This window comes from Podarcis vaucheri, assembly GCF_965113315.1.
Source record: "Podarcis vaucheri genome assembly, chromosome: 2".
NCBI classification, from domain to species: Eukaryota; Metazoa; Chordata; class Lepidosauria; order Squamata; family Lacertidae; genus Podarcis; species Podarcis vaucheri.
The window spans coordinates 55,235,948-55,248,887 of NC_138760.1; the positions used below are offsets into that span (position 1 = coordinate 55,235,948).

A 12,940-nucleotide genomic window follows, 5' to 3' on the forward strand; every position below is an offset into this window, starting at 1 on the left:
CCCGTAATGTTACCTTGACTATATGGATCAAAATGTAATTGAGAGGACATTATATGAGAACTCTTGCTAGCCACTGTAATTACAGGTGGACATGGTCCTTTCTTGAGATTCTGGAACTGGGATAAAGCCTTATTGAATGCAGGGAGACATATATATACATGCATGAAATCATTCTGTTGAACTCAAATACAGAAGTAACATATTTTTCTTTCTAAGATATTAAATATATTATTAAATAACATTTGAACTCATAAAAATATTACTACTAAGATTTAGGTAACATTTAACAGGTCAACATTTAGCAGCTTAAATCTATTACTAACAAGAATCACACGCAGTATACCTGTGAAACTCCAGATAAGCACAGTCAGAAGAGATTTTTGGAGTTATTTGAACAAGAAGAAAAGGCAACTAAGGCTATGTACACATTAACAACCTAAAACACAGCAAGGTAGTTTCCACTTGCTGCCTTTCAAGTTGCATTGTTATGTTGTGAGATGTCTTCACGTGATGGGCATCGCCCAATTTGTTTTCCTGTGCATGCAATCCCCCCCCCCAAAAAAAACTCCATTTCAGTGAAGCTGTCATCTGTGCACGTGTGATGGCTGTCTCCCATGGCTCATGTTTCAAAATCAGAGAGAAGCTGGCTTGAGGGAAAGCACACCAAAAAGCAGCACTTTTCAAGAAACTACAGTGGGACCTCAGGTTACAAACGCTTCGGGTTACGAACACTTCGGGTTACAAACTCTGGACGGAAAATGCATGCCAGTGGCGTGGCAGCAGCAGGAGGCCCCATTAGCGAAAGCGCACCTCAGATTAAGAACGGTTTCAGGTTAAGAATGGACCTCCGGAACGAATTAAGTTCGTAACCCGAGGTAGCACTGTACAGGATACAGGTGGCTAATGTGGCAAATGGCAGGTATACTCTGCTTCTAACACCAGCAATGGGAGAACACGGGAGCCTGAAAAAGAATGCAGTGTGTACACAGCTTACATTGCAATCTTTGGGACTTCTGTCCTGATTTAGTCACTTTCCTACTCTTTCCTCACCCCTCTCATTTACCCCCCACATGACCTAATCCAGTTTCAACCTACAATCTCCTCCTACATACCATCTTAAAGTGTCTACAACATCAAGCCGATCCCCTCGCCCTGCCCTGCTTCTGTCTTTTTAGGTATCCAAAATAATGAGGACTTTGGGAGAACTGGAAAACTTGCTCACTATTTTGTAACATTTTGGGTGGCCCGAACTTTACAGAATTGCCTCGGGAATTGCCTTTACAGACAGCTCGGGAGTCAAATAACTCCATGCCCTCCAACATTTCTCCAATGAAAATAGGGACATCCTAAGGAAAAGTGGGACGCGGGTGGTGCTGTGGGTTAAACCACAGAGCCTAGGTCTTGTCAATCAGAAGGTCGTCGAATCCCCGCGACGGGGTGAGCTCCTGTTGCTCGGTCCTTGGTCCTGCCAACGTAGCAGTTTGAAAGCATGTCAAAGTGCAAGTAGATAAATAGGTACTACTCCGGTGGGAAGGTAAATGGTGTTTCCATGCGCTGCTCTGTTTCGCCAGAAGCGGCTTAGTCATGCTGGCCACATGACCTGGAAGCTGTACGCTGGCTCCCTTGGCCAATAAAGCAAGATGAGTGCCGCAACCCCAGAGTCAGCCACGGCGGGGCCTAATGGTCAGGGGTCCCTTTACCTTTACCTTTAAGGAAAGGTGGGACATTCTGGGATCAAATCAGAAGCCGGGATGCCTTCTCTAAATCAGGGAGACATCTGGAAAATAGGGACTCTTGGAGGGTCTGGCATTATACTTGGTTCCTTGCTCTGTTGAAATCAGTATGCTTATGATTAAGGGTTAGGCTTCCCATACAGATGGTATAGTTTCTACTTTGTCTATTCTAGTTACAGATAATATCATCCCCCTGTAAACCAGAAAAGGTCATGATTCTGTCTTAAGCTTGCGCCATTTTGGAAGCATCAAGCTGGAGCCAAAGTTGTTGTGAAGTATTACATCCACTCTCCTACCAAAACCTAGGAGATAGAAAATACATGCATATACATTTCTACGTGAACCATAAGTAACATGCATGTTGCTGCAACTTCTATGTTTACAATCCAAAACTGCCTTGAAATTTAGAAGATAAAACAAACACATACAGCTCTGTACAAAGATCATATTTTATTGGGGGGAGGGACAGCAGAGGGAGGGGATCCAGATCTTAAAGTGCAGACAAATCTTAAATAGTAAAAATGTATGCCACAATATGCACCCACAAAGAGATAAGCATCCTACCCATCTCCCCCTATAAAAGAAAAGTAGGTCGCTACAGCTTCTGGTCTGTTGGAATTACACAGCAAAGAGGATCACTGTGCTTGCTGTAGGGTTCACCTTGGGGCCTCTTCTGAAGGTCTTAAGTTTTAGATTTTGTATTCCATGAATGAAGCAGGCCTAAAACTGGCCAGAGACCTTATACACATGAAGGCAGCTGGGCTCCCCACACTGCAGAAACAAGACCCACCCAAAACACTCTCCCACCCATCCCACCCGTGATCGGAGAGAAAGATTTTTAGAAATGGCAGCATAATGTCTGTTATTTAGTGCGTGCACATACTGTCTTCTAGTGGCTGATTCACAGAAAGGGAAAAGTCTTCAGCCACTGTTCTGCTGACCAGAGACAGCACCCTTAAAGAAATAAAATAGCCCTGCAACAGGGATTTTTTTTTTTTTTGCAGAAGCCATTTCTCTAGCCACATCAGTCCATTTATTCACTCTCCTTTCTCACTTGCAAGTGCGAGTCTAGCTCTGCTGTGCAGCAAAGGCGGGGGAGTGGGCAAATGGATCTGTTACAACACTTGGGCACTTTTAGTGTCTGTCGGGCGGGGGGGGGGGGCAGGCGATATTACTCCTTGCTGTCCTGAAGCTATTGATCTTCTCCAACACATTTTAAAAGCTTAAATGACAGCCTGGGAGAGACTACAGAAGTTGACAGGAGTGCTCTGGCACAGGTCAATATGAAAAGCCCTGAGATTTAAATTCAACCACCACGTGGACAATGTCTTCTCCCTGTTGGGCCCTTGCCTCTCGGCCTAAGTCAACCAGCCTTGATCTGGTTTGGCAGAGAGCAGGACAGGGAAGCAGGCTGACAGTGTCAAGGGCTGCAAAGAGCATCTTTCGACAGAATCAATTGCAAGGCACTTCTGTGTGTCATGCCTCGTTTCCTTGTGGTGAGGAACGTTCACCTGGTTTCCAACACAAGAGAGGAGCTGCAGCAAGAAAGGTGAAGAAGTGACTTGCCCAAGGTCTTTGGCTGACATGAATGAGTGAGGATCTCCGAACCATATCATCATCATCTCTCCCCACCAGACCAAAGTATCTACGTTCCAATTTTTTAATGGCTCTTCGCTAATTTCATTAACCAAGAGCAAAATCTAGACAGCTGGCATGCCAGATCTATTTGAGGTGCTCCTCACAGGCCACTCAAAGAGGAGAATTCTGAGGACACACTTAAAAAACCCAACATCCTTGAAAGGATTTCCCTTACCCACCCTGCTTCCCACACTCCCCCTTCCCTCCCCTTTCACCCACATCAGTTTTGCTTGGTAATCCTTCATTTGCAGGAGGGTGGGTGCTTTCCCTGCTGAAGACCCAAGTCCCCCAGCATCCTTCTGCAGTTTCCTTGAGGGATGAGAGGCTCTTGCACTGCTCTAGCCTGTCCCAAATGTGTCCCAATCCTCAAGAGGGGTTCTTCCCGGAGATGGAGGCCCTTTTATGATTTCTTCATTTCCCATTCCTAGAAAGAGGGAGAAATAGCGGAGCTGATGAGTCCTGGGTTGCAAAGGAGATATGAAGGCTAGAAAGAGACTGCTGAGCCCTGGCTCCAAAGTGGGGTTCTGGAGGTTTGGGGCCCGGTTCCAATGAGTCTTGTGGTTTGCCATTAATTGCAGGATTTTACTTTTACAAATAGCTGGAGCAGACCAGGAGAGGGGAAGATCTGGATCAGGACTGCAGCAGGGTTAGGATTCCCTCCACCAAGGCCCCCATCCAGATCAGGCCTCTGTGCTGGGAAATTGTGAAAGGAAGATTCTACGCTTAAGGGCAACTGCAGTTTACACTCTGTAGTACACACTAACATATGATATATATGCCACAACACCCTTGTCAAAGAATTTAGCTTCCACTAGGATCAGCCTGGGGGCCACAATCCCTTCTGGGCAGCCTACTGGGGGCGGTATGCTGGTGGTGGGCCAGGCCAGAGACAAAAATGGACAGAGCAGTGCACGCGAATTTTACCTTTGCACAGTAAATTGCTTTGTTTCTACACACGTTCAAACATGCCTCTTCACCTTCCAGAGGCATTATCAGAGTTTGGAGACACATCCCAGCCAAGGAAAAACACCCAAGATTGATGAGGAGCAAGGCTTATGAGAGGTGTAGCCTGTGCAAAGCAGGTGTGGCCTGGGAAGAGCAGTGGCGTAGCGTGGGGGGTGCAGGGGGGGGCGGCCGCACCGGGTGCAACATCTGGGGGTTAGGGGGCGCAAATCCACGGGTTAGGGGGCGCAAATTACTTGCCTTGCCCCGGGTGCTGACAACCCATGCTACGCCACTGGGGAAGGGTCTCAACGGACAGATAAAGAGGGCTGCATTTGGCCCCCAGGCCTGATGTTCCCTACCGCTGTGTGAGTCCTGAAGATATTGGGAGAGGCAATGAGGAGGGAGTATAATGCTGGCGCCCAGCTAGGGGAGCAGAGCAGAGCCTACTGTACCTTGGCCTTCTGCAGCACATTCCCCTTGTGGGCAGGAAGGAGGGAGGGGCTTCGCTTCCTCATTTCTGCTGCACAGTTAACCGGGACCAAGTGCTCAGGTTGGCTTCCACTTGACTGGGGCGCAGGCTCCTGCAAAGAAACGTAACAAGAAACTGAGAAGTTGTTCAGAGACTCAAGCAGGGGGAGGTACTAGAGAAACCAGATTCTACTGCTAAAATGTATTTTGGGCGGCATTAATGGCCTCTGCGAAAGAGAAAACAGGGGTGGAAAGCTAAGTAGGATGGGTTGCCTTCTCTCACACCAATCTACCTGTCGATGAAGACAATCTTTAGAGGCCCTTGTGGAGCTGGCTCCTGTCTTCTGAGGTTCGGTGGAAAGCAAGCAAGGAAGAGGAGGCACTTTTCAGCTGTTGGATTTCTTTTTACACAAGACTTTCTGTAAACCAGGCCTAGCCGTCATGGTGCCCCCTCCAGATGTTGTTGGACTGCAAGTCCCATCATCCCTAACCCTGGTCCATGATGGCTAGAACTGATTTGCAGTCCAGTATCATCACGAAAACGCCACACTGGCTACCCCTGCTGTGAACGGATTGCCCTTTGCTCTGCTGTTCCACCCGTTTCCCCATTGTTTATTATCATTCTGGCAGTCATCCTGGGAGGAGTGATAAATGCATGCCTTAAATAAGTACGCTTTGTATCCTCTTTCTCTGGGGGTGGGAGCAAGGCTGAGGGGGTTGGGCTAGATGACCCTCAGGATCCCTTTCAACTCTACAATTCTATGATCCCCTGGGCACCCCCATCAAGGTTAGGTTCAGCAATTACTGAGAAGGGTAGGGCAAGCTCCTTTGCATTCAGAGGATCCTTGGTTCAATCCCTGACATCTCTAAGTAAGACAGGGAGACATCCCTTTCTGAAACCCCAGACAGCCCCCAATAGTCAGAGTAGACCAGGCTTCCTCAACCTCAGCCCTCCAAATGTTTTTGGCCTACAACTCCCATGATCCCTAGCTAGCAGGACCAGTGGTCAGGAAAGATGGGAATTGTAGTCTCAAAACATCTGGGGGGCCGAGGTTGAGGAAGCCTGGTATAGACAATACATAACTAGGCAGACTGGTGGTCTGACTCAGCAGAAGCCACCTTCCTGTGTTCCAATAATCCTGGCTCCCTGGGCTTCTGTGTGTGCCCATTTTTGTTCTACGCTTATGTGGGAAACTATCATCGACTGAAGCAGCCCTAACCGTCCAAGGCGGAAAGAGGAAGCAGCTATCTCCTCCTCACCTTGTTTTCAGCTTTGCTGGTCACAGTCAGCCCCAGAGCCGGCCCTCCTGCCAGAGACTGCTTCAGCCTGTCTTTCACCTCTGTGAGCTTGAGCTCTAGGTCCACACGCCTGGCCTCGTTGGCTTTGCAGTGATCCTCCAGGGCCGCAACACGATGCTCCAGCTCTTTCAGGTCTTTCCCTGTTTAACAGACACATGGGAGCAAGGTCAGCCTGTGGCTCCAGGCCTGGAGAAGGGACACATGTCAAGGAGCTTAGAGAAAGTGGGAGGGTGGGCAAAGGCGAAGGGAATTTCACCCCCGCCCAATCCCACCTCCGAGGAGACATGTGGGAAACAGGAACTGGGTCAACGTTCTCAGAAGCTGACGCCTCTTTCTTAACATGTCCACGAGAGGCAAGGCAGCTCACGTTCTTCACATTATCTGCAACGCATCAAAAGCAGTAAGGACGAAAAGACCTGGATTCTGCCAGCTTCCAGGCAATTAGCTGTGCAATTTCCATTACAAGAATTATTCTTCCAGTAGATGGCGCGCCTGGGCTTTCCTCTGCGGAAGGAGCCTGCAACTGTTTCTGTGGCTAATTTGAAGCTATTGCTAAGCTGCCAGTGCTGAGAGGAAAAAAATGGGTTTTGTAAGTACCCGATATTAGAGCTATATCCAGCACAGGACACGTCAGGGCTGAGAAGTAAGATGCAAAACTACACAGCAGGTTTGATGTTGCTATTGAGGCAAATACAGTGGCAGGTACCTCAGGTTACATACACTTCAGGTTACATATGCTTCAGGTTACAGACTCCGCTAACCCAGAAATAGTACCTCGGGTTAAGAACTTTGCTTCAGGATGTGAATAGAAATCGTGCTGCTGTGGCGGCGCGGCGGCAGCGGGAGGCCCCTAAAGTGGTGCTTCAGGTTAAGAACAGTTTCAGGTTAAGTACGGACCTCCGGAATGAATTAAGTACCTAACCCAAGGTACCACTGTATTTTGCAACAAATGCCTCCTATGTTGGCCTTCTTTATCAGCAGCCATCCTCTTTCATCAGGAAATAACAGAGACCTCCTTTGGTACCTAACTGCAAGGACTCCTAGGATAAAGGGGCAGGTGCTTTAGCCAAGGCCACTGTGGGCTCAGCGTTCTACTGGCCCAACACATTTTGCAGTCTGAGGAGGATGACGACGACAAGAGGGTGTGTCCCCACCTGCAAATCCACTAAACAGAAGTTGGCAAAATTTTCAAATATCAACAAAGTGGAAGCGTACACAAATAAACATTATTTTCCATCTTTGGGTTTCATTCATTTCAAAAAATAAAATTTTATTTTACAGTTTATTGTTGTTTATATTTTGAATTAGATATATATGGGGGCACTAAAATATTTTAAGTGCTTAGGGTCTCTAAAGGACTTAATCCGGCCCAGTATACTGGACTGTATGTGGGAGGTAAATGCAGCTCAGGAGAGAGGTTTCTGTGCAAAATGGCCAGGGGTGAGGAGTTTGGAGGAGGAGTTTGGATTTGATATCCTGCTTTATCACTACCCGAAGGAGTCTCAAAGCGGCCAACATTCTCCTTTTCCTTCCTCCCCCACAACAAGCACTCTGTGAGGTGAGAGGGGCTGAGAGACTTCAGAGAAGTGTGACTAGCCCAAGGTCACCCAGCAGCTGCATGTGGAGGAGCAGAGAAGCGAACCCGGTTCACCAGATTACGAGACTACCGCTCTTAACCACTACATCACACTGGCTCTCTCACACTGGCTCACTTGCTTCTCCAGCAGGGGCATATACCTGAGCTTCCCTTCATAGCCTCTCGGAGCTCCCGCTTTTCCTTCCGCAGGCCCATCAGTTCATTCCGGATAGAAGCTTTCTCTTTCTCCAGTTTGTCCTTCTCAGTCAGGAACCTCCTGGCATCTTCCTCAGCACGGTTCTTGCCGTACTTGTAGTTATTGGCATCTGCAAGGGGAAGGGGATGAGTTAAGAGAAACAGCCCTCTGTTAGGCACCTGAGATGAGAGGGTTTTTTGTTTAGCTCTGCCTTGACAGCAGATAATTTTAAATGCAAGCTCAGGGCTGAACAAGCTCAAAGATGCACAACACCAGACTGTGGTCTGAAATGAAACTGAACCAACAGTCAAGAACCAAGACATCTGCTTTCCCAACACAGCCTCTGCAGTGCTGCCCAGAGATTGCTGATTATTAATATTGCTGGCACAGGAGAAGTGGCTTATGGGAGCACAAGCGCACATCCAATTATGAACGGGAGCTGCTAAGACTTCCAGCAAAGCTTGGCATTCTTGTAAAATTGATTTAAACTGTATTGATACAGTTACAATTTATAGCCACTGGAGAGCTGCCTGTGCAAAACAAAATAATTAAGTGGAACATGGTGTTCTTGTAGCTCAAACTTCAGAGGGAGCTAATAATAATAATAATAATAATAATAATAATAATAATAATAATAATTTGGTCCCTGCCCATCTGACTGCCCCAGCCACTCTTGGCGGCTTCCAACAGAATACACAAAAATACAACAGGACACCACACATCAAAAGCTTCCCCAGATGTCTATGGGAGGCCATATAATTATTTCTCCCTTTGACATCTGATGATAGGACATTCCACATGGCAAGTGCCACTACCGAGAAGGCCCTCTGCCTGGTTCTTTATAACCTCACTTTTCATACAGGAATCTAAGGTGGATTCAGCTCAATGTTCCTGGAGCATCATAGGAGAGTCTAAAAAGAAACTTGGGATTCTCTACCAAAGTCAAGGAACATTTTGCAGCCAGTGGGCCATGTTCCCTTTTGGATAACCTTCAAGGCGGGTGGGGACGGGCAGAAGCAAAGTGGGTAGAACAACAAATGTGGATGTTGTCTTTGTACATCAGGTTAATTTTTACACACACACAAACACCTTTTTCTATCCTTCATGCAGGAAAACAAGAATCACTATAAGAATTCAAGGTCATACTCCAGCTGTGCAAAAAACACTCACAAAAGGTGCAATGCAGAGCCAGTGAAGGATGTGGCCTGAGGAGAGGCCTGGGAGAGAGGGAGAGAGAGAGAGAGAGAGAGAGAGAGAGAGAGAGAGGCGCCTGGAGTACTGCATTTGGCTTCCTGGGCCAGAGGTTCCCCAACCCTGCTCTGTGCAGAGAACAGTTTTCACAGAAGGAAGGAGACCCATCTCTGCAATCATAAACTGTTCTTTGGAACCCGAATGTCTGACATGGCTTCTGCATGAGTGCAGGGAACTCCTGCAGCCAATCAGAAGCAGCACCTTGGTTTTCGAATGGTTTTGGGAGTTGAACTGACTTCCAGAATGGATTACATTCGAGAACCAAGGTCTGACTGTACACCAAATTTTCTATTGAGATTTCCCCCTTCTCAGTAAGAAATGTGAGCAGGTTAGGACTTAGAAGCTGCTGTTTACCAAGTCAGGCCATTGGGTCCATCTAAGTCTGTATTGTCTAGTGTGACAGCAGCTCTCCAGGGTTTCAGACAAGGATTTATTTTCCCTCTGACCCAACTTGGAGAAGCAAAGGATCCAACTACAGCTGTGCTCAAAAGCCAGCAATTCTATTTCCCTTAGGTTTGGCTGTTTTGGGTTGTCAGAACGGCATGTCAAAACAGGGGCCTGGACTCCCAAGAGGTACAAAAAGCTGATGAAATGTTTTATCAGTGTGAAGCAGTTTCCCTTGCCCATTTGGCTGGTAGTTCTTGCAAGGCTATTAGCAGCCTCTGAGCAGCATTGGGAAAGACCAGCAGGGTGTGCATGTGTCTGTAACACAGTGCTGATCGTACATGTTCAGGGCCATTGCTATCTGGTAAAGCTCCAATCAGTTCCTGTTAACAACAATTTTGACCTGCGAAGGGGAATGGGGTGGAGATCACAGAATCAGTTTTGACGCAGCTCCAAAAGGAGAAGCCTCATTTTGACACAAGGCTCGACTGAGCTTGAGACCTACTGCATTCAAAGCACAGGTCCTACCAACAAACAGAGGCTCTTCCTCTGTCAGCCATGTTCTCCCCATTTCAGGCCTGAACCTCAGCTAAGAGAGAAGCTGCAAAGGCAAATAGGTAGTACTGTGCATTAAACCCATCCAGACTTTGGCCCAGCCTGCAAATTAGCAATCCTTGTCCAAATAATGAGAAAGCAAAAACTGAGACAGAAGTGGAGCCATCAAGCAGCAATTGAGTGTTGTATAAGCTTACACTACTGGAAATGGCTCCTTAGGGACTGTCAGCTTGGAGTCTTTCCCCTCCCCATTCCAACTGGCTGATAAGAGAGCCACCCTAAGCATCCCACATCAGGATCCAAACCTACTTGACGCATGGCGCTTGACTTTCACTTGTGGATCCACACGGCGCGATTTCTCGCTGCAAGAGGAACCGTGGCGCTTCACCTGGGACCCTGACGGCCGCCCTGACTTTTCCAGCTGCACACAGAAAAGCACAAAGAAGCCATCATTTCAGATGGTGTCAAGGAGACCACCAATGATGGCCAACATCAAAGGAAGGGTATTTCTAGGATTAAGGTGAAACAACATTTTTGCTCTTGGATGCTGTGTGTTGTTTATATTTATAGTATTGGAATGTGGGGTTTTTGGGGTATGTTGTTATATTATTAATATGTTATTAAGAAATTGTTATTGTCATTGTATTGCTATGCTATGAAATTGTAGCTATGCTATGTTTTTGCTACGTTATGAGGAAATAATTTTTGTAGTGTTTGTTTGAAATGCATCCCTATTTCTTTGTTTTTAAGCCACTTTGAGCATTTCTTTTTGTGGAAAAGTAGCATACAAATAAAATTGAATGAATGAATGATGGGTGTGAGCAAGAAGTCCAGTTTCTTCCCGTGCAGCATAGCTGCTTGAGAAGCAGGCTAATTCAAGTGCCTCTGCTTGGGCAAAACTGTTTGTCAGTCGCCAAGCACCTGGAAGCACACGCAGGCAGGAAGAAGAGTGCTGTTAGGGAAAGGAAGCAGGGGAGAGAAGAGGGTTATGGCATTTCTGCTTTTCTTTTTTCAGATACCTCCACCTTCTCATAGGGGACTTCATCGTATAATACACGGGAAGCATCTGTTTGGTTCTCAAGGGAGGAGCTGGCCCACCTGAAGAGGCAGAGAAACAGACAAAACATGCTCTACATCTCTAGCACTGATTGCAAAATCTGACAATCTTTACCAGCAAGAACGATTGAGCTCTTCCTGCCACCCTCCGCACTCACAAAATGAATCCAAACACAGGCCCTCCTATGTTGGGCTGGTAGATGCTATTGCATCATAAATTACTGCCAAGCCCTGTATTTTGGGCAACACAGGAGTGGAGATACCTTCCACATATCATATTGGGTGCACACCTGAAAAATGTTGTTGGCTATGTGGAACACATATACTATACTAAAGCAAATCAAGTCAAAAGGTTAAGTATGTATCTAAGAAGTTAAGCGTGACTGCAGTTATCCAGGAAACAAGATTGCTTGCCAAATATACACTCCCTGATAAATCTGGATATGCCGTTGCACGGTGTGTGAAATGTCCCTTGGTGCTATGGAGATAACAGCATAGAAATCGAGAATGTTTGCTCCATATCAATCTTTTAAACTCACAGCTTGGATATTTAAAATTCTCTGCTCCATACGTAAGAGTGTTTCAATATGGGCTCATCTTTTCTTTATACACAAAAGGGCCATTTAAGCCTGAGGCGCAGAGTGTGAGGTTTTCTATGCTTCCTGTCTTGGAAAGTGGAACTAGCGCTTGCACCACATTCACACCCATGATATAAACCAGGAAACACGAACGCAGGCTTGCTTGTTTCAGCCTCACATTCACAGTAGCCTAAATGGCTTACTCTATTCTGGCCTTTCAGGTATGATTTTAGCAGGTTGTCATCTTGATTTGGATCATGGTTTAGAGCAGGGGTTGGCAAAGTTTTCTGCGGCTTGATGGGGGTCCCCAAGCAGGTGGCGGGGGTTCATGGGCCGGTTAAACGACCCCCATGGGCTGCTTGTGGCCCATCGGCCTTAGGTTGCTGACCCCTGGTTTAGAGACACCCCAAAATCTGTCTTGGCAGATTTGTTGCTGGCATAGGTGGTCTTAACAGAAACTTTTATCCTTAGAGGCTCTGTTGGGGGCACTCTTGCCTGCAGACGGGGACAAGGTGGTTTCCACACCTGGCTGCGTCACGGAGCGCTAGTGGAAGAAATGCTTACATGTAAGAGTGTCTCACAGCATTGATGATGTTGGCGATTTTCTCCACATCCACATAGTCATAATGCAAGGCTTCTGGGGCTGTCTGGGAGCCAGTTTCAACCAGCAGGAGCCCAAGCCAGCGCCCCAGGTCTTCATAGCTGCTCGCCTGAGGAGTAAGACAATAGTTTAAAGTGAAAGGAAGCACACATTGCTCTGGGCAACAGCCAAGGCAACACTCTTCCCACAAGGAAACATGGTCAAGGACATATCTTTCCAGAGCGCATTGTTCCTTTACACCACGTGCCCCATTTTCCAAATTTACAGCTGTGCTGTTCACCATAGGGATATTTGCAAGGCATCCTGTGTGTGCAAGGCTCACACTGCTATGTAAGCGAAAAGTCTCTAAAGAAGCTGGGGAGGACATGAATTCTGAATATATTGTGTGTATTATTGGAACTCTGATGTTGGGAAAGATGGAGGGCACAAGGAGAAGGGGACGACAAGAGGATGAGATGGTTGGACAATGTTATAGAAGCGACCAACATGAATTTGACCAAACTCCGGAAGGCAGTGGAAGACAGGAGTGCCTGGCGTGCTCTGGTCCATGGGGTCACGAAGAGTCGGACACGACTAATCGACTTAACAACAAATTATTGGAAAGGGCCACAGCTCAGCCACAGAGCATTTGCTCTTCATGCACAAGGCCCTTGGTCTAAC

The 12,940-nt window shown here is 47.0% G+C and overlaps 2 protein-coding genes across 2 annotated transcripts in view; one reads left to right on the forward strand and one right to left on the reverse strand.

Moving 5' to 3' along the window:
• Positions 1-12,940, forward strand: part of SH3TC2 (SH3 domain and tetratricopeptide repeats 2) — a 350,436-nt gene that overhangs the window by 47,964 nt on the left and 289,532 nt on the right. The gene's annotated exons all lie outside the window — the stretch shown is intronic.
• Positions 2,165-12,940, reverse strand: part of AFAP1L1 (actin filament associated protein 1 like 1) — a 69,507-nt gene continuing 58,731 nt past the window's right edge. Inside the window, exons 13-19 of the mRNA XM_082213025.1 lie at positions 12,244-12,389; positions 11,065-11,143; positions 10,355-10,466; positions 7,821-7,985; positions 6,045-6,223; positions 4,769-4,897; positions 2,165-3,795 (exon numbers count right to left, since the gene is read on the reverse strand). Of these exons, the coding sequence (XP_082069151.1) occupies positions 3,772-3,795; positions 4,769-4,897; positions 6,045-6,223; positions 7,821-7,985; positions 10,355-10,466; positions 11,065-11,143; positions 12,244-12,389 (834 nt within the window). The 3' untranslated portion in view covers positions 2,165-3,771. The remainder of the gene's footprint in view (positions 3,796-4,768; positions 4,898-6,044; positions 6,224-7,820; positions 7,986-10,354; positions 10,467-11,064; positions 11,144-12,243; positions 12,390-12,940) is intronic.